General features: G+C 38.5%; 1 protein-coding gene across 2 annotated transcripts in view; it reads left to right on the top strand.

The window, feature by feature from the left end:
- LOC124556473 (polyadenylate-binding protein-interacting protein 1) overlaps nucleotides 1-19,347 on the top strand; it is a 136,800-nt gene that overhangs the window by 24,201 nt on the left and 93,252 nt on the right. For both annotated transcript variants that reach the window (XR_006968612.1, XM_047130427.1), the window contains exons 3-4: nucleotides 9,053-9,126; nucleotides 10,574-10,780. Coding sequence is in view for 1 of the 2 variants with exons in the window: in XM_047130427.1 (XP_046986383.1) it covers nucleotides 9,053-9,126; nucleotides 10,574-10,780 (281 nt within the window). In the remaining variant the exon portion in view is untranslated. The remainder of the gene's footprint in view (nucleotides 1-9,052; nucleotides 9,127-10,573; nucleotides 10,781-19,347) is intronic.

Raw genomic sequence — 19,347 nt, 5'->3', positions numbered from 1 at the left:
CAGTGATGGCTTGTAATGTAACTTGAAGCTGCTACCGGTGGGCATCACTGTCAGTGGCCAGATTTGGGGCTACAATGGACATCCCACATGTCTTATGATTGGTCTCCTAGTATGGTTGGCCCAGTTACTTTCAGCAGTGAGGTTGACCCCTCACCCGTGGTAGAGTGGAAGGTCATTTCCAGGTGTGGCAGGCTGTGAAAGACATTCTGGGGGACTAATCAAAGGGCTTATCTGTTTATCCAGTGTCTGTGGCCAAAAAATGTTGTGAGCCAGATGCAGTTGCACTTTAGAAGTGTGTCAACCTGCAAGGTCCAGGCATTCACAGAAGGTAAGATTATTGGTAGGGGAGCTCCAGTGTTCAGCACATGACGGAGCTCCTTGGGCATATGGCTGCCAAAAAGGGCAAAAGTCCATTGTGCACTCAGTGTGCTTATCAAGGAGAGCAATCCCAGATCTGGAACAGGTCCTTCTAGAGGTCATGAAGAGTATGGGGTGCAGCCAACTGCAGGTGGTGGCTCATTTTGGTACTAAAGATGTGTGTCACTTTGGATCAAAAGATTTATGGTGACTATCAGAAGTGGTAAAGATAGTCATTCTTGCTTTGCAAGATGAAGGTGGAGTTCAGCATCTGTAGTATTATTGGCGGGACTGATGATGGACCTTTGGTATACAGTCAAGTGGAGGGTCTGAATCAGAGACTCAGATGGTTCTGCAGATGTGTAGGCTGCAGATTCCTTAACTTTTGTCATAGAGTGTAGGGGTGTTGGGTTATGCTTAGTAGATCATGGGTCCATTACACACACTAAGCAGCTACATCGGTTGTGGGTGATGTGTGGATTGGACTGGATGATTTTTTTAAGTTATAGAATTGGGGAAGTGTAAAAATGGATTCAGTCTCAAAGGGTGCAGGTCAAACACAGGACAGGGGTAGACATAGGAAACAATGGTATTATAGTTGTAAAGTGTTGTAGCTGTGCTGGAAAAAGAGCCAGAGTTTCAAGTACTTGTTGGAAGCACTGAAGGGGAAATTGTTGTAGGCACTGAAAGCTGACTAAAGTTGGAGATAAGTTCAGTCAAAGTTTTTACCAAGGACCTATTGGTGTTTAGAGAGGAGAAATTAAATTTAGTTAGTGGTGGTGTGTTTGTTGCTGTTAGTAGTAGTTTATCATGTAGTTAAATTGAAGTATATAGTTGCTGCAAGTTAGTAGAGGCTACACTTGACAACTGGAAGAAATTAATAGTTGGTTCTTTTTACTGACCTTAGACTCAGTTGATGTATTACAAATTGGTTTCGCATTTCACAAATCTTGATTGACTTCAGCTGTTTGTAACACCTGAAAATTTGGGTTGCATGAGAATTTGAACCTGCATTTCCCACTTATAAGCTGTCGCCTTAACCACTGCAGCTCTGCCAGTGTGCCTCCAGGACTGACATCATGGAGCCCACAACCCTTATGCCTGCACATTTCACAAGTCCCACACTGGGAAAGACAAATATTTTACTGTCATTCCTCTGTGAAGGACATTGTAATGTGAAGATACAGATACTGTATAAATACAGACATTGTAAGCTTCAATACTGAATCACATGATATAGTTGCTGAAAGGTTCAATGAAAATTTCAGTTTCCTCTTGAATAGTAATACAATTGTAGTTGATGGTGACTTTAATCTACCCTCGATATGTTGGTGAAAATACGTGTTTAAAGTCAGTGGTAGACATAAAACATTATTTGAAATTGCACTAAATGCATTGTCTAAAAAATATGTTGAGTGATTAGTTCAGGAGCCCACATGAAGTGTAAATTGTTTTGCTAACATATTAAACCTATTGGCAACAATCCTGAGTGAATAGAACACATCATGATAGACCACAAGGTCAGTGAAGTGAGATTGAATGGCATAACATCCAAATCCACCAAAAGTAAACAAAAGGTATTTCTATGTAAAAATAAAAAATAAAATAAAAATTCAACTGATGGATCCCTAAGAGACAGCCTGCACTCCTTCCAAAGTGTGTAAATGTAGACCAGATGTGGCTCCAATTCAAACAAACAGTATTGAGAACAGTTGAGAGATTCATACTAAAAAAAATTAATAAGAGTCTGTAAACATGCCCTGTGGTATGCGAAACAGTTCGGGACACTGCTGGGCAAGCAACAAAAAAGAATGCCAGATTTTAAAAAAATGACAGTTCTTAAAGATTAGGATTGTTTTACAGAAGCTTGAAATTTAGTGTGGCCTTCTTTGAGATATGATTTAAATAGTTTCTACGATGAAATCCAGTCCCAGCAGAAAATCCAAAGAGGTTCTGTTGATACGCAAAGCACACCATTGGCAACACAAATTTAATACCCTCACTGCGTTATAGAAGTGGTAAACCCTCAAAAGGAAATAAAACCAATCCATTGAATTATAGACCCATACCACTGACATCAATTTGCAGTAAGAGTCTGGAACATATATTGCATTCAAAAATTGTGAACTAAATCAGAAGGAAAAAATTTTTGACACACAGCACAAGATTCAGAAAATATTGTTATAAAACGCAACTGGCCCTTAACTCACATGAAATAATGAGTACTATTAGGGTATATCACATTTCTAGCTTCCAAGAAGAGTTTTGACACTGTTCCTCACAAGCGGAAGCTAATCACCCTACAGGTCTATTGAGTATTGTCTCAGATGTGCTACCAGCCTCATGATTTCCTGTCAGAAATGACACAGTTTGTAGTAAATGATCAAAAGTTATAGAATGAAAGAGAAGTGATATGTGGTGTTCCACAAGAAAGTGGTATAAGCTATCTGGTGTTTGCAATCCTCATAAATAATTTGGGAGACAATGTGAACAGCAGTCTTACATTTGTTTGCAGATGATGCTGTCATTTACCATCTAATAGTCGTCAGAAGATCAGTATGAATTATAAAATGATTTAGACAAGATATCTGTATGGTGCGAAAAGTGGCAGTTGACCCTAAATAATGAAATGGTGTGAGGTGAGCCACTGGTATTAAAAAGGATTTGTTAAACATTGGTTACATGATAAATTGTACAAATTTAAAAGTTGTTGATTAAACTAAATGGGACTACAGAAGTGTCCAATTCCACCCGTCTGTGACCCATGACATCACCAATATGGCAGAAATGACCATTCTCAATGTCTCCAATATGGCGCGTAAACCTGACAACAAACACGAAAATATATTTAAAACCAACAAACACATCTTCCTCCAAAAATATAATTAAACTAACAGGACCAGTGTGGGAAATTGGGGGTTTTTGGATGAGGACAAACTAATTACACACACACACACACACACACACACACACACACACACACACACACACACACACACAAAACTTGCATATGGCGCATTTCGCTATCTCTGCCACAAGCCCAAAAAGTTGCAGAAACTTAGTGATGGACAACATGTCGTCCCCCATTTCAGCCCGCAGACACGCATTGTTAAATTTAGAAGTCATATCCATACCTAACAAAATAAGCCACAAATTGAATTAAGTGACTTACGGCATGACAAACAGCAAACTGATAACATCAAACGACACCACAATAACATAAACACGACGGAAACTTAATTCTTAACTCACTGAAACTAATTTCCATTCTTTTATAAGAGTCAGTACCGATAAATGCACACTTCAAGCATTGACACCCAAATGAACCCAATACCTCACATAACACGTGGATCATACACATACCACCAGAGGACACCACCAAACGAAGCAAGATGACATCTACAAACACAACACACTCATCAACTAAACTCCATACCGTCATGACGTAACACAACATTGGAACCATAACATAGAAAATGACGTATTATTGACGAATATGTAGAAGACTCAACAAATCTACTATAGAAGCTAGCTGCCTACACTATGTTTGCATGCCATCTGCTGGAGTATTGCTGCAAAGTACGGATCATTACCAGATAAGATTACCAACGGAGGAGGAGGAGGGGGAGATTGAAAAAGTTCAGAGAAAGGCAGCTCCTTCTCATTTTGTATTATCACGAAATAGGGCAGAGTCACAGATATGATACATGAGCTGCTGTGGCAGTTATTGAAACCAAGTTGTTTTGCATTGTAGCTAATTCTTTTCACAAGATCTGTCATCTCCTCTCTACTCTAATATTTTGACTCTCACTTACATAAGGAGAAATCGGAGCTCGCCTGAAAAGATTTGGCTGTTCATTTTTCCCACACACTATTATTTTATTTTTATTTATTTATCCATCCGTAGATAATAAATATTGTAGGCCTATGGATGTTGTCAAAAAGTACATGTAAATTTATGGTAAACAGTTTGTGCAAAAGAAACATACAAAATTTTACATTCAGTAGTAAAAAGAACAATACATACAAAACTGTACAAAAAAATGTACAAAGAATAATACTTTGTCATGCAAGACACAGTAATACAAATTTTTATACATGTATACTAATAGTATTGTAACTGCGTAGTCTGTTTGCCCTAAGGCTTTACTTTTGTCTTTCCTGAACAGGAAGCTCTTATATTCACTACAATAATTCAGTAAAGATTTTATTTCAAACAGCTGTCCATCAGTTTTTTTAAAAAAAAAAAAAAAAAAAAAAAACCTTTAGGGGATGAAAGACAGTGTTTTCAGTTTTGCCTCAATATAAACATTATCAGAATTATTTATTGGCCTAAATAGTCATTTACCGAGTAAAAAACAGTGTTCAAGCAGAAATTCTTCAAATCTGTTTTCATCTTCTAACTATCTGATGCTGACTGGCAGTATGTTGTAGAGCTTTGTACCAATATGGCTCACATGCCTTTGTATTGTAGTTACGCAAGTCGGCATTTGTTTGAAAATCTGCAAGGTGGACCCTCACACACAAAACACATTTGTGTATATACAGGGTGAAGCGAAATTTGTGCACTCGGGCTTCGCAGTGCGACTCCTCACATGCCAGCGGGGGAAAAAAAATCTCTCTCTCCCAAAATTTCTTCTGGCGAATATAATCTGGCAGAAAAAGTACATTAAAGAGTGGCAATCTGGCAACACTGTAACAACATGTATGGTAACTCCATCTCACAGGACATTTTAATCCTGTTGCACAGTTGGTGCAGTTGATAGTTTTGGGTTACCATGCAGGAGGTTGAGGGTTCTATCCTGGGTTGGCATGCATTTTTTTTATTTGCTAATTTCATTCTGACATTTCATACTGTAATATACACCATTTCTTGTGTCACAAGTACCCTAAATTTACAACATTTTGTATAGCTGAACACAACAAATACATGGTTGGACAAGTAATAAATAGACAGTTGAATCAATTAATGTGACCATGGTGATAACACTTACAAATAGTAACCAAGGTTGGACATTATTTGCAAAGCATGTTGCTAGTCCTACTGGTAACGTAAGGCCCTAACGAAATGTAATGGAACTAAAGGAGGCAAGAATAATAGTTAGTACTAATCTATGTGACCATTAGAGGAGGGTACAAAGAAAACGGGTTTTGCTTCTAGTAGAGAAAGTGGTGTGAATAAATTCGAACCCATGACATGGAAAGGGCATCTTTCAAAGCTGACCAATGTTCCATTTCTACGATTGTTGTATGTAAGGTTGTGTTGGGGCTTATGGGCACTCAACGTCGAGGTCATCAGCGCCCTTTAAGCTTGTTGAATAAGGGTTTGCATTGTGTCTGTGTTGCTATTCAGATAGCCCTCTTCTATAAGAGAAAGATTTGCTTTTGATGGCAAATGGTGGAACCCCAAAATATTATTCTGTATGTTGCAAGAGACTGAAAATACGCCATCCTGGCACCCTCTGCAATACAAACATTTGCAATAATTCTAAGAACAATACAGGCTGAGTTAAGTTTCTGCACAAGTTTCATTACATGATTATTTAAATTAAGGTTTTCATCTACATGAATCCCCAGCAAGGGGAAGGTCCTGTGTAGAATGAATCTTTCTCATAGCAACAATATGAAGGTCCTGTGTAGAATGAATCTTTCTCATAGCAACAATATGAATTCGTACCGTTGTGCAGATTCCTAACATGTTAAGTGTGTACTGGACCAAACTGGAACCTGGACAGCTGTAACTCAGTTACAGTTGCCTGTTAAAGGCCAAGGTTCACAGAGGAGTCCTTATCCACAACAAAGATTTGATCTATTAGGAAGTTTCACAAGATCCTATCAGTTCCTCAGTTCCTAGTTTTTTCTCTGTTGACCTTTATGAATGACAGAAACAAGAGCAGACTTTATTTTGCAGATTGTATTTAAGCCAGACTTAGCGCTCCACATGTTGTGTGACAAATGCTGGTCACTAATTTGGGAAGTGCCAGTTTAGAAGTTTTACCAAGCTATACTTGTTTGCATATCCGAGAGGAATGATGTACAAATCCTAGTCCAACCATCATAATTTAGGTATCCTACATTTTGACTAAACTATACGACACAGTTGCTAGAATAGACAGTCAATCTAAGTTTATGCTAGATCTGTAATGGCATTATACTAATGAGGTACTTCTTTACCTTCACACTCCCTCAGATTTTCAGGTGAAGCTAGATATTGTCACAGTCCCCAGGAGCAATGTGAAGACGTCTTTCAACCAGTCTGTTTAAAGACTTATGTTAAGACATTTATATGAATGTTAGAACACTTGTAAATTCAGAAACTGCCCATTTTAAGATGGTAAATGTCAGGAAACACAGTAGGAAAATTTTCCGCACGAACTAGAGGAAGAAATGTGAAGCTTGATCCTGGTTTAGAAAACTGTTGGAGGTTCTTGATTAAATGAAAGTTACCTCATGCAAGCACATACCTGCTGTACCAGATTATTCAACAGAAAGTTGTAGTGTGTTCCATTTAAAGAGGAAAGTATGTGTCATAATTTAGCAACTATAAATATTGGAAATTATTTGTGTACATCAAAATATTAACCTCATTGTCAACTATAACTTAATGAAAGCTACATTTAGAAATATTTACCCATTTTGTGGCTATATTTGTAGTGTCCTGTCTGAACTAAATCACCCTGCATATTCCATTGACATAGTGTCACACTTTTTGGCAAAGTAGGAACAACTTTTTATTGAGATTCAGATTATTGAAGGATTAAACTTTGCATGCCAGAAGGCATAAAAACTGAGGAACCTCACAAACTGTTGTGCAATTTCTATTGGGGCACCTCCAAATTTGCGTCAAAATAGATACCTCACCACTGACTGCTTAATGGAAAAATTAGCAAGAAATCTGATAACTACAAAATTTAAAAGCTAGACAGCTGCTATTTTTAGTTTAGAACAATTGGAAATTTCCATCCTTAAAATGAAAAGTAACAAATTTGTGAAATTACATTACTTGTTGGTGTAACAAATAAATGACTGGTTCTACGACCTAAAAGTGTATATAAACGTATATTGGTAATCTGTGTTGCACAAGTGAAGAAACCAACAATGTAATGCAATAAAGCTAAGGTTGTAGCCTTGCTGAATTCAGGAAAGGAGTTGTCAGACCCAGAAACCGTCCAACCATTTTCACTCCTCTCCCTCCTCTACAGAGTCTGATCGAGAATGGTACTTTAATGATTCTCTGAGCATGTTGCTCAAACTCTTGTAAAGAAGCAGGGTGGATTCTGTATGGGGAGGTAATCATGTTCTGGTCAGACTCTTTTAACCTGATCCAGCATGTAAAGAACAGATGTGAAAGAGGCGGTCACACTCGTGGAATTTATTGGCCGAAGGCATGGGAGATTCATTAGGAAGTTATTGGCAAGTAAGAGATTACTGTGTAACACAGATCACCCAGTGCCAGCTTCAAATTAAGGTATTCTATCTCACATTAAACATCAAAAGAACTTGTAACAGAAACTAAAAAGTCTCTCTCAAGGTAATGTTGTAGGTCTCAGTGCTGTATATACATCATCAATGTGACAGAGCAACCTGTTGGACTTAGTAAAAGTTCTTTCATTCATGCAAATGACACAGCAGTTGCTACCAAGATGAAATGTTTGAGGGCATGTAAATAGAGATATCAACAATGTTTGAAGACCGGGCAAATTATTACTGTCAGAGCCAGCTGAAGCTCAACACTGACAAAACATTCATCTGTATACATCACCTGAGAAACAGAAGCCAACAGAAATCTGAATAAAACCTGGAAAGCTCAGCTGCTGTCTCCACACTGATCATCTTAGCATCAAGCACCTGAAACCTATTACTACCACCACCACCACCACCACCACCACCACCACCACCACATTAACCACATGCCAGCAACCACTCCTCCAATTGATTGAGTCTACCGTGTCTGCAGGTTGTCCATAAAGCTGGACAAGACTGTTTGCCAGCAAGAAGAAATTTTCTTTGAACTTCCTTGTGGAATCTGGTTGTAGTGGAAATACACCATTATTACAGTTCCTTTCTACATCTGTGTCTATAGTCTGCAAGCCACCTTACAATGTGTGGCAGAGGGTACTTCTGGTACCACTATCTTTTTTCCCTTTCATGTTCCCTTTGCAAAATGGCACTTGTGAACAATGATTGTCAGTATACCTCTATCTTAGAGCTCTAATTTCTCTGATTTCCGTGTTTTTGTCATTTTGCAATGCCACTGGAATTTGTTCACCATCTCATTAACACTCTCACACCAACTAAAGGATAATTTATAGAAAAGAGAAAACACTGAATTGCTTTGCAGTGGTCAGTGTCCTCAGTTATCTACAGCTCATGCAGAGCTTGTGTAAGTGACATGTTCTTTAAACCAGAAACGGTTAGTTCTGTTGCGAGCTTGGAAGTTGCCATTTTAGAAACCGTATTGTGGTTGAACCTGAAATAGCTGTGGTAGAGGCTTTCCTGTGTGTTCATTGTATGATGGCTTTTCTGTTGAAAATATAAGGAAGTGTTGTAGCTCCATGAAACAAATTTCTTGTCATTTCTCCTTTGTGCCTATAGCCATTGAGCTGAATATTATTTACTTATCATGAGAGTATTGTCAGTTGTGGGAATTGTTTCAATATTTTTAACTTAGCATACTGTAATTTTTTCTTTGCAGGGAAAATACAGGAGGGACCAACAACATATGCTGATTGTGCTGAGGCAGCTGGATTGCCTGGAAATTCTGAACAGGTAATGCCCAAGTAACATCTCATATCCTTGAAGGATGCTCTTGTATTTAAAAAAGGCCTTGTGAACAAATATACTGTTTGCTTCTCTCTCTTCTTCCATAATAATATCAGCTTCTGTAGTAATTTTTTTAAGATATCACCTTTTTGCACAGCTGTGTTTAAACTGTCATGTGCTCGAGTAGCATTTTGAGTACAGGCTTTATTCCAAACTTCATATTGAGGAGATGACATTAATGGCAGGCAGTTATTATTTTATCTTGTAGTTTGTGGTAGCATATCATGAAACCACCAACATGTTTCCTCAAAAACAGTCAGTTACACCCAAGCAACAAATTTTGTACCCTACTCTTTAGTGAGACGAAGCAGAGAAGGGACAGAGTTCCTAACACATGCTGTCGTATGTCATTAACTAAATTTTCTACTTTCATCTCATTGGGGCAACATCTCTTGAGATCTTTCCTTGGTAGGTGTATGCAGTAGTATTATTTTTTCTATGCTGTGTCCGTGTTCGGCTCCCACCATGTAATAGTAAATGCATTGCATGTAGTTTTTAAATTTACTGTTTGGTGGAAGCATCATATCAAATAGGTCACTGCTGGATACGGGCCACTTGGTGTTAATGCATTATAAGTACCCTCTTTCTGAGGCATGTAGCCTTTCTTTCTTTTATTTTTCTAAAATTACAGCTATTAATAAATGTCATCACTCATAGGTGTGTATCCAAAAATGCGCTACACACAGTGTGTGATTTATAGTGTAATGAAAACAAGTGGGGGCTGGAGGATTGAAAATGCACTGCTCACAGTTCAGGCACCTTGTATATGGATTTTTGGTAGTTTTCTTCACTGTAATGACAGTCTTAAAATGTATTCTTAACTCTGATAAAACGCTACTTGGGAAGTGAGTGGTACACAGAAAAATGACTGCCTTGAGTTGCAGAATCACTTAATTGTCCGACAAAGATGACATGTAGCAATACACTTAAGTAGGGATGCTTTGCATCTTGTGATTGTACTCTTTTTTTTCAGAAGTGATGATTCAGCTGATTTTGTACAGATCATTTCCCTGCAGCTAAGCAATGAATGTACACTGCTACCAGTTAACACTTGTTTGATCATGAAGTATGAACAGATGCATAGAGTATAGTGAAATAAACATTGAAAAAGAATCAGTTAAATGCGTGAACTGTTAATATTTAATTTAGTGTGTATCAGAAAATTTGATTTTATTACTCTTGTAAATATTTTAAATGAAAATTTACTCATTAATAGAAAGTTAACCCTCCTTTGATTACACCCTGAAATTTGTCTTTTATTTCACTGTTACATTAAGCACATGTATAATGCCTGCTCCGTGGGCAAATGTTATGTACTGTGTTTCTAACCATGTAGATGGCATATTTATTGAGAGTTCCTAATTGTTTCTCTGCCTATTTTTTTTTTTTAAAGGTCACTGGAGCAGGACTTACAGTCCAAGATCCTCAGTGTGAAAGTCTTGAAAAAGATGTACTATGCTTCATGTCTAATTTTATAATGGAGGTAACTAATTCACCAGGTAGTTTTGAATTTGAATCGGAGGTGGCACTGAGAGATTTAAACAACTGGGCAACAAATGCATCAATTACACAAAAAGTATCTATGATGATTGTTGAAGAGGTATGTAAACGTATAACTTTATCCTGCCTCTAAGTCATTTCAAAACATGTTGCAAGTGATTGGAATGCTTTTGTTTCAGTTATTGAGTTTATTTAAAATGTTGAAATTTTTGCTCTTATCCTTAACTGGTGTATGTGAAAATAAGTGTCCTTCATCCAGGTGTCATGGAGGTTTTATTGTTCTGTATGTTTTGTAGCATAGGCTGAAGTAATGAGAAATTCAACTTAAAGAAATGCTATTTACTAGCTAAGACCATGTCTACTCTTCCATTCACTTGAGGCACACTACAGAAATTGTGTATTATATCAAGTTTCCTTTAGGAGGCACAGAATTGACTGCATTTAAATGGACAGAAATTAGTTGCTTCCCCCTCACGTGATAACTGTGGTTTACGTAAATTGTGTAAAGCAAATGATGCAGTGTCGGCTTTGAAAGAGGGCACTACAAATTTCCTTTTGAGCATATGCTCAGTTTCTAATAATTCTTGCTGATGGAATGTTAAACTCTCAAGTTTCCTTTCCTTTTCCACATATGATATTATAAATTCCTTATTTTCATTTTAAGCACATGTGACAAACACCTACGTTATGTTCTGTCAGAAGTTCTCTTCATTGAGTTTTATTGCCAAAGGCTACTGGTTGAAACTTTTGAATTTTGACACAGTTATTAATTTAAGAACTAAATTGAATTCATGGCTTCTTTAGTTATTGCACAGTACAATTTTCAGTGATGTAATCAAATCTGTTTAAATGCTATACAAAAGGCATCTCACACGAACTATCAGCAGTACACACAACTTATTGAAAGAATTTACTGATACAGAAACACACAGGTTAGTACAAAATTTTTAAGAATTCTAACAGTGACTACCTTTGGGGAAAACTTTGTGACCGTTCTTGAGCATCATGCTGTACATACTGAGAAAAGTTAGAAATGAGCTCATCTCTGCTTTATTTTTCTCTTTGGACATCACCACAAGCAAAACACAGATGGAGTTATGTGTAGCCTTAAGTACCTCTTCTAATAACAGTACCAGATCAATTCACAAGTCTCCATGCAAGATTCCTGTAAGAAAACAGATCCTGTTAAATGACTGTCAGTCTCATCCCACAACACATGTAAAGTGTAGAAATGTGTCAAATGTATTGAGAATGATATTTGAACTTCAGTTTCATGACAGATAATAGTTACACACTATGTTGATTTTATACATGAAAGCAATTGTCAATACTCAATTGACAAAATTCCTATTATTAAGTGTTACTGTCACTTGTGTTTGCTGCACTTCCGGTTTTGGACAGTACAAAATATTTAAATTCTATTTGTTCCTGTCATAGGATTAGGGTAAGGTATTATAAACTGTGATGCCTTTTAAATCATATATCTAGCAAACTATCTGCTTGGTGATGCCGCTTATTGGACAAAATGTGTATTACATTGTATCTAGCTGTTGTATGGGACCAATTCCACTGACCACTGAGAATTTTGGCATTGAGAGATTTAAGTTTATTTTAAGATCTGAGGAAGTAAATGTTAGTTTCTGAAGCTAAGCAAATGTACTCTTACAGATAAGTAATGTTTGCTTATACTTTATAAAGCATATACACCATGTGATCAAAAGTATCCGGACACCTCCCAAAATATAAGTTTTTCATATTAAGTGCATTGTGCTGCCACCTACTCTGTATCAGCGACCTCAGTAGTCATTAGACATTGAGAGAGAGAGCAGAATGGGATGATCCGCGGAGCTCACGGACTTCGAACATGGTCAGGTGATTGGGTGTCACTCGTGTCATAATTCTGTACAGAAGATTTCCTCACTCCTAAGCGTCCCTAGGTCCACTGTTTCCGATGCGATAGTGAAATGGAAACGTGAAGGGACACACACAGCAGAAAAGCATACAGACCGACCTCGTCTCTTGACTGACAGAGACTGCCAACAGTTGAAAAGGGTCGTAATGTGTAATAGGCAGACATCTATCCAGATCGTCACACAGGAACTCCAAACTGCATTAGGCTACACTGCAAGTACTATGACAGGTAGGAGGTGAGAAAACTTGGATTTCGTGGTAGAGTGGCTGCTCATAAGCCACACATCATGCCGGTAAATGCCAAATGACACCTCACTTGCTGTGAGGAGCATAAACATTTGATGATTGAACAGTGGAAAAATGTTGTGTGGAGTGATGAATCACGGTACGCAATGTAGCGATCCGATGGTAGGGTGTGGATATGGCAAATGCCCGGTGAACCTCATCTGCCATCGTGTGTAGTGCCAACAGTAGAATTTGGAGGCAATGGTGTTATGGTGTTGTTTTGCATGTTAGTATCACAGCACAGGCCTACATTGATGTTTTAAGCACCTTCTTGCTTCCCACTGTTGAAGAGCAATTTGAGGATGGCAGTTGCATCTTCCAACACGATTGAGCACCTGTTCATAATGCACTGCCTGTGGCAGAGTGGTTACATGACAATAACACCCCTGTAATGGACTGGCCTGCACAGTCCTAACCTGAATCCTATAGAAGACCTTTGGGATATTTTCGAATGCTGACTTCGGGCCAGGCCTCACTGATAGACATCGATACCTCTCAGTGCAGGACTCCATGAAGAATGGGCTGCCATTCCCCAAGAAACTTTCCAGCACCTGGTTGAATGTATGCCTGCGATAGTGGAAGCTGTCATCAAGGCTAAGGGTGGGCGAACACTGTATTGAATTCCAGCATTACTGATAGAGGTTGCCACATGCTTGTAAGTCATTTTCAGTCAGGTGTCCGGATACTTTTGATCACATAGTGTAACTATAATTGGTGGTAATACAGCATAGAAACAGTAAAAAGTTAGTTTAAAAAGTATGCTATTGTCTTATGAACTGTATTGTGACTTTTCTTAAGTACTTTACTGGTAAATTTTAAAATATTGTTCACTATACTAATGATTTGATCTAATAATTCTCCTGCTGTATGTATTGCCTGCTATAACTTCAACAGTACATAATGGTGTAATTGTGCTTTGCCTGCTTCCAAACACTATTGTATAACACTGCTTTTACATTTCCAGCCGTTTATGACATTTTTTATTGTTCCCGTCAAATTTCATACATCCACAATGTTAATTTGCACCTGATTTCGCGTCAACATATTTGTAATTTTCCCGTGATTTACACATTACGAATAAATGTTAGTAGAGAAAAAGGTGACTATGGCATGATATTGGCCATTCAGTAGTGTTAACAAATATTATGTGGTTAAGTTTCTTAACACCAGGACACTCTGCTCAGAAGATCTGAACTGGTAAATGTGTAAAAGTTGGGACAGTTCATGCCGTATCTCCCGCCTCTACTTGGAATGGTAGCTGATGGGAGTAGCTAGGTTCGTTCAAATAAAGATATCATGACCAATCACAACCATTTCCAAACTGTCCTTACTGCGCAAAGGCAGTTTTGTGATCGTTGTGATCATCATGACATATTTGTCAAATCATATTTAGCGTGTTTCAGCATTTGGCCACTTGTAGTGCTAGTTGTCACAGTCATTGACTTTGCGGTGCCCAAATATTTTTAGTTTAGAGACAGCTGAGCAAAATGTTTTTAGAGAATTTATTCTTGTTGTCAAATGCAGTATTTACATATGTATTTTTTTGGTGATGTTACACAAATAAACAATTGAGTGATAGTTGACCTGTGTGGTTTTCCACATAACTGAGGAGGCATGGTACCTGATAACCTCAAAAAGATGGCTACAGTGCAAGAGATGTAGAATAACACACATTCAAACACCACACAAAATATTTATGTACATATTTGTACTTGACAACAATAAAAAGTTCTCGAAACGCGTCATGCTAAGCATGAAAAAAATGTGTAATTAGTGCAGTATTTCATTATTTAAATAATGAAGGACAGCTGCAGAGTTTCAAAAATATCGATTATGATATATGAAATTGAGTCAGACCTACCTACTTCCCAGACAGGTATCAGTTCCAGTTACATCAGCAGTTTTTATTAAATAATAAACCTTCTGTTAGATAGTAAAAAGGTCCTTCACTAGTCTTTTGATGCCTGTTACGTACATATATCATGAAAATGCGAGGGGGTATCCTATACGTGACTTTCACAGCTTAAAACGTTTTTCCCACATTTTACATTTTCTTGCATTTTACACCATTTCAAAAGTGGAGTTTCACTGTATTTGTAGACTACAGCTACTAGATGTTACATTTTTAAGCCACTTGCAGCTTATTGCAACCAAGCGGTTGACAAAAGGTTTCACACAAAACCTGGCAGCAATATTAGCCAAACAAGGATTGTTCAGCTGTTAGGAGAGTCATTCAGCAGGGTTGCAACTGTATAAAATTCTATCAAGGCCTTCTCCAAAACTGCAATCTGGCCATTGGATCCAAATATTTTTTGGAATTTGGAGTCCGTGGTGAATAAATAAATCCATACCCAAAAACCTAGTGTTTTAGATAAAGTTTGTCTTAATGGTTCATATTTGTTTAACGAAGTCTTAAAAATTATGATAAATATTGGTCATATTCATTAAAGTTCCGTATTTCGTGCTGTAGTTGAGAAAAATTTTAGCCATGCATTTTACGACACCTGCTTATATATTGTACCACTTTGCAACCCTTCATGTAATGTTTTAAATTATGGAAAATGTATTTTCGAAACTTTCAGCAGTTGTCCCTGTTGCCAAAAAAGAAGTGAAAAGATATAAATACTCACATTAACACTGTGTAACAAATAGTCTCTCTCTCTCTCTCTCTCTCTCTCTCTCTCTCTCTCTCTCTCTCTCTCTCTGTGTGTGTGTGTGTGTGTGTGTGTGTGTGTGTGTGTGTGTGTGTGTGTGTGTTCCCGCCATCATGTATTTTACACCCTGTTTTTAACCTACTTCCACCTCACTACATTAATATTTAAATTACTGGTGTCACTGAGTTGCTGCTTTGCCTGACTGTGAGCGGTGCTAGCAGCGTGTATCAATATATCCCCTCTTGTAGTATCTTTGCTTGACTGCTATTACTTCCCGGTCGTTGTCTGTCGTAAGCCAGTTCGGGTTGCAAGTTCGGGCTGCCAGTCAGTTGGAACATGTCTGGAGCGCAGTCAAGAAAATGTCTAAAAATCAAATTTTTGGGCCAAATAGTTTTTGTGAAATCGAATGATAAGTGTGTCAAAGCAGTCAGAACACCATGTGTCTGCACAGGCGAGCAGTGCAGTGATGACAAAATCATGCAGAGCGCGGAATGCGGGGAGCACATCTCTGTAGCAGCGAAAGGGTTAATGCGGCCGTGGTGGCTTTACTTCATAAACTGCGCTGTCCCCCCTAAACGTAAGTTTGCGAACTATACTATACTATACTATACTATACTATGGCGCTGCTTCTCTTGGTGCGTGCGTCGTTTGCAACTGGCAACGCAGTAATCTCCCGCGTCTGGGCAGGCATGCGCGAACCGCAAAGATAAAAGAATTGAACTATAGTGCAATCGGGTTGGAGCAGTAAGGTCTGCGTCAACATGGCTCGCCCGACCATTGCCACCACACATCACTTGAGCCAGGCCACGGTCTTGGTGGATCGTCAGTCAGTCGTCCTGCTGGATGACATGTTTTGGCTCACCTTGTCTTCATGCGTACTTAGTTACTGTTAGGTATCGTTCAGGTCTTCATGCAAGTATTTGTCAGGTTGTGTGTGTAGTTGGTGTTATTTCCACTGACTACTATTTTAGATGTTGTTGGCATTCCGAGGGTAGTCGGTCAGTTGGTGCAGACCAGGGAGGATATCTCCATGCGGTCCAGTCGGCTGGGTCTGCTGGCGGTCCCTGCGCAGTGTCAGAGCAGGTCTAGAGCTGTCTGATTGCTACGAGCTTCGTTGCTCGCCAACCCAGGACATCAAAGTTGAGTGGTGTGTTAAGTACCCAAGCCACGTCCGTTCATGTTGTGTTGTTCGTTTCAGTGGTTCAGTGTTGGCGAACTTTTCCTGTGAGCAACACAGAGTGTTTGTAGTGATGAAATCGAGCCGCCGTGCTGTGGAATTAATTATATTGGTTCACTACAATTCAAGTGCACCAGTGGAATTTTCTGCCTTGGGGCCGTTAGTGTTCCGGTTACCTGCCCTGCTGACTAACGTAATTTCAGGCAGCGTCCTTTCCTCACCTGTTGTCGTTGTCCAACATGGTGTGTAGTTTTGACAGCTTAATACATATTTCATTGTGAATAATCATGTCCTTAAAAGTTTGGTCTTCGAGTTTTTATGTACCGATTGGTGGTTAGCAAGTCGTTTAGTTGGTCGGTCCATGACTGTCTCTTGGTTGGGTTACCGACTGATCAAGTGTAGTTGGGCCCACCACCTGTCTCACATAAGTGAACGTTTATGTTTCAAGGCCAGGCCCTCCCCCCACTGGAGGCGACTGAGTGCCATTGTCTATACTGTCCTTTCCGTGGGTGTTTAATGGTCTATTGGTAATCCATTATGGCGAATGCTTAAAAAAATTTCTATTGTGTTTTATGTAAATCAACTGTGGGCCTTCAGCCACTTAAAGCCTTACTCTCAAAATTCCCACTTAAGGAAAAACATTACAGCTTTCTGCCTTAAAAGATTATGGTAATATATTTTAAAATTTTGTAATTTAATTGTGGCCTTCAGCCATTTGTATTGCACCTTGCATATGTTTTTTCTATCCATCTTTGCCTTGGGGCTTTCCACCTAGCTGAATTTTAACTACATGTTTTCAGTCACTTGAAATTTATCTTGTTGCTTTTAAAGATTTCTTGTTTGGAGGCCTTCAACCGTGAAAGAATTGGATTTTGAAACTCATAGTTGTAAAGGTTCGACTATGTGCCGTTTTGGTTTAAAGATGGTATTAAATTAAAATTTTGAAGTGAAACTGACTGACTCCTTATTTGGCCCTTTCCACAATCCTAATCACCTGTTCTACCCAGCGGGTTTAGCTGGTGTATCAAACATGTTCTTGTTTATGCACTTTGATATACCTTAATCAACAGTAAAGTATAATGTTCGTTCCTGAGTTATGTGGTGGTACACTATGTTACCTGTCTGCTAATATGGAACCAGTTTATTTTCTTGCTCCCATCTCTCTGCCCTCCATCTCCCCCATCTACCACCACCACTTCCCACCATCTGCACACTACACACAAGAAAGTCATATAGGTAGTAAATGAATGTTTTGGGGTATTAATTCTCCAATTAAAAGGCTGGAAACTGTCCCTTTACAGGGTCTCAAATACACTGTATGTAAAGAAAATTTATTAATAAACCACCAGATTGGATTAAAGAGGTGAAGAAAACTGTATCAGTAAAGAGAATTGCAAAACCCCATCTGATTTGATAACCATAGATATTGTCAGAATTAAACTAGTTCCTGTTGAGTTTCTACGTCAGGAAGAGCGCCTCTGACCTGAACTCACTTGTACAAATACCTGATCTTACTACAGTATGAACTAATATTTTCAGCTTCCAGCTGCATTTAGTGGTTGAATATCCACAAACTTTCAGATGAGTGTGGCTCGATCATTTCGAGTGGTGGCTGCCGTGCAGTTGCTACGTTCGTACCTTAATAGCTGTGCTACCACCTGTGACATAATAGCTGCCCAGTCCAATACCTTATAAGGTAATTTACTGTTGCGCATCCACCTCAGCCTTGAGATTGCTGGGTCCCAAACCATCTATTCAAATGCTATTCGATGTCTATTTTCTTGAGCATTTTCTGCTACAGATGTTCTCTCAGGATATTGTAAGGCGTAAACAACTCTCATAATTCTATATGGCACCGTTAAATAGTCTGCACAATTTGACTGACTTGAAACTGTCCACACCCACATATTATTTTTTGAAATTTCATTGTTCTGAGGCCTAAATCATTGTTAATAGGCCTAAATCATTGTTAATAGGCCTCAAGAATTTTTGAGTTTTTTGTGGAGTCATAAAGGTTGAATAGATTTTATACCTCTCTTGAAGCTGGGTAATCTTTCCTGTCACTATGCCACAAAACAGCAAAAATGGAAACTTCTGCATGTCCTCCTCGACGAGGCCTTCTGCTTGTGTGTCTTTCGTGAAATTTGTCTGTTGTTGTAGTCATTTTCCTTGAATGAGTAGATGTATAGAGACTTTGATAAGAATGCATATAAATTATAACACATCAGAATTGCCCATCAGTTTTCCCTACAAGGTGCTAAATATTAATTTGGCTGTCAGTCAGTTGTATTCTAGATATGGTACACACGATGACAAATATGTGGAGTAATGCTGATGACCAGATGTTTAAAGAGTCTGTAGCTTGGCGATGCAGTGGTACTCAGACATCAAAACCACACTGCAAGAGCTGAGCCATGTAGGGGAAGTATTAAAGGAAAATGACTATGACAGCTGACGAATTTTACAAGCCATTTCAATAAGCAGAAGCCCTCACCCCCATTTCCAAGAATGACGTGAACATTGCTCTGACATGAAAGATTAGACTCCTCCTAGAGATACATAAAATTAGTTCAGTCTTCAGGCCTCTAGCAAAAATGCGACAACTCTTGAGATCCATGAAAGGTGATGTAGGTCTTATAA

Source organism: Schistocerca americana, chromosome X, assembly GCF_021461395.2.
Source record: "Schistocerca americana isolate TAMUIC-IGC-003095 chromosome X, iqSchAmer2.1, whole genome shotgun sequence".
NCBI lineage: Eukaryota > Metazoa > Arthropoda > Insecta > Orthoptera > Acrididae > Schistocerca > Schistocerca americana.
Note: the sequence above shows the minus strand (reverse complement) of the source record. Positions and strands in the feature narration are given on the sequence as shown.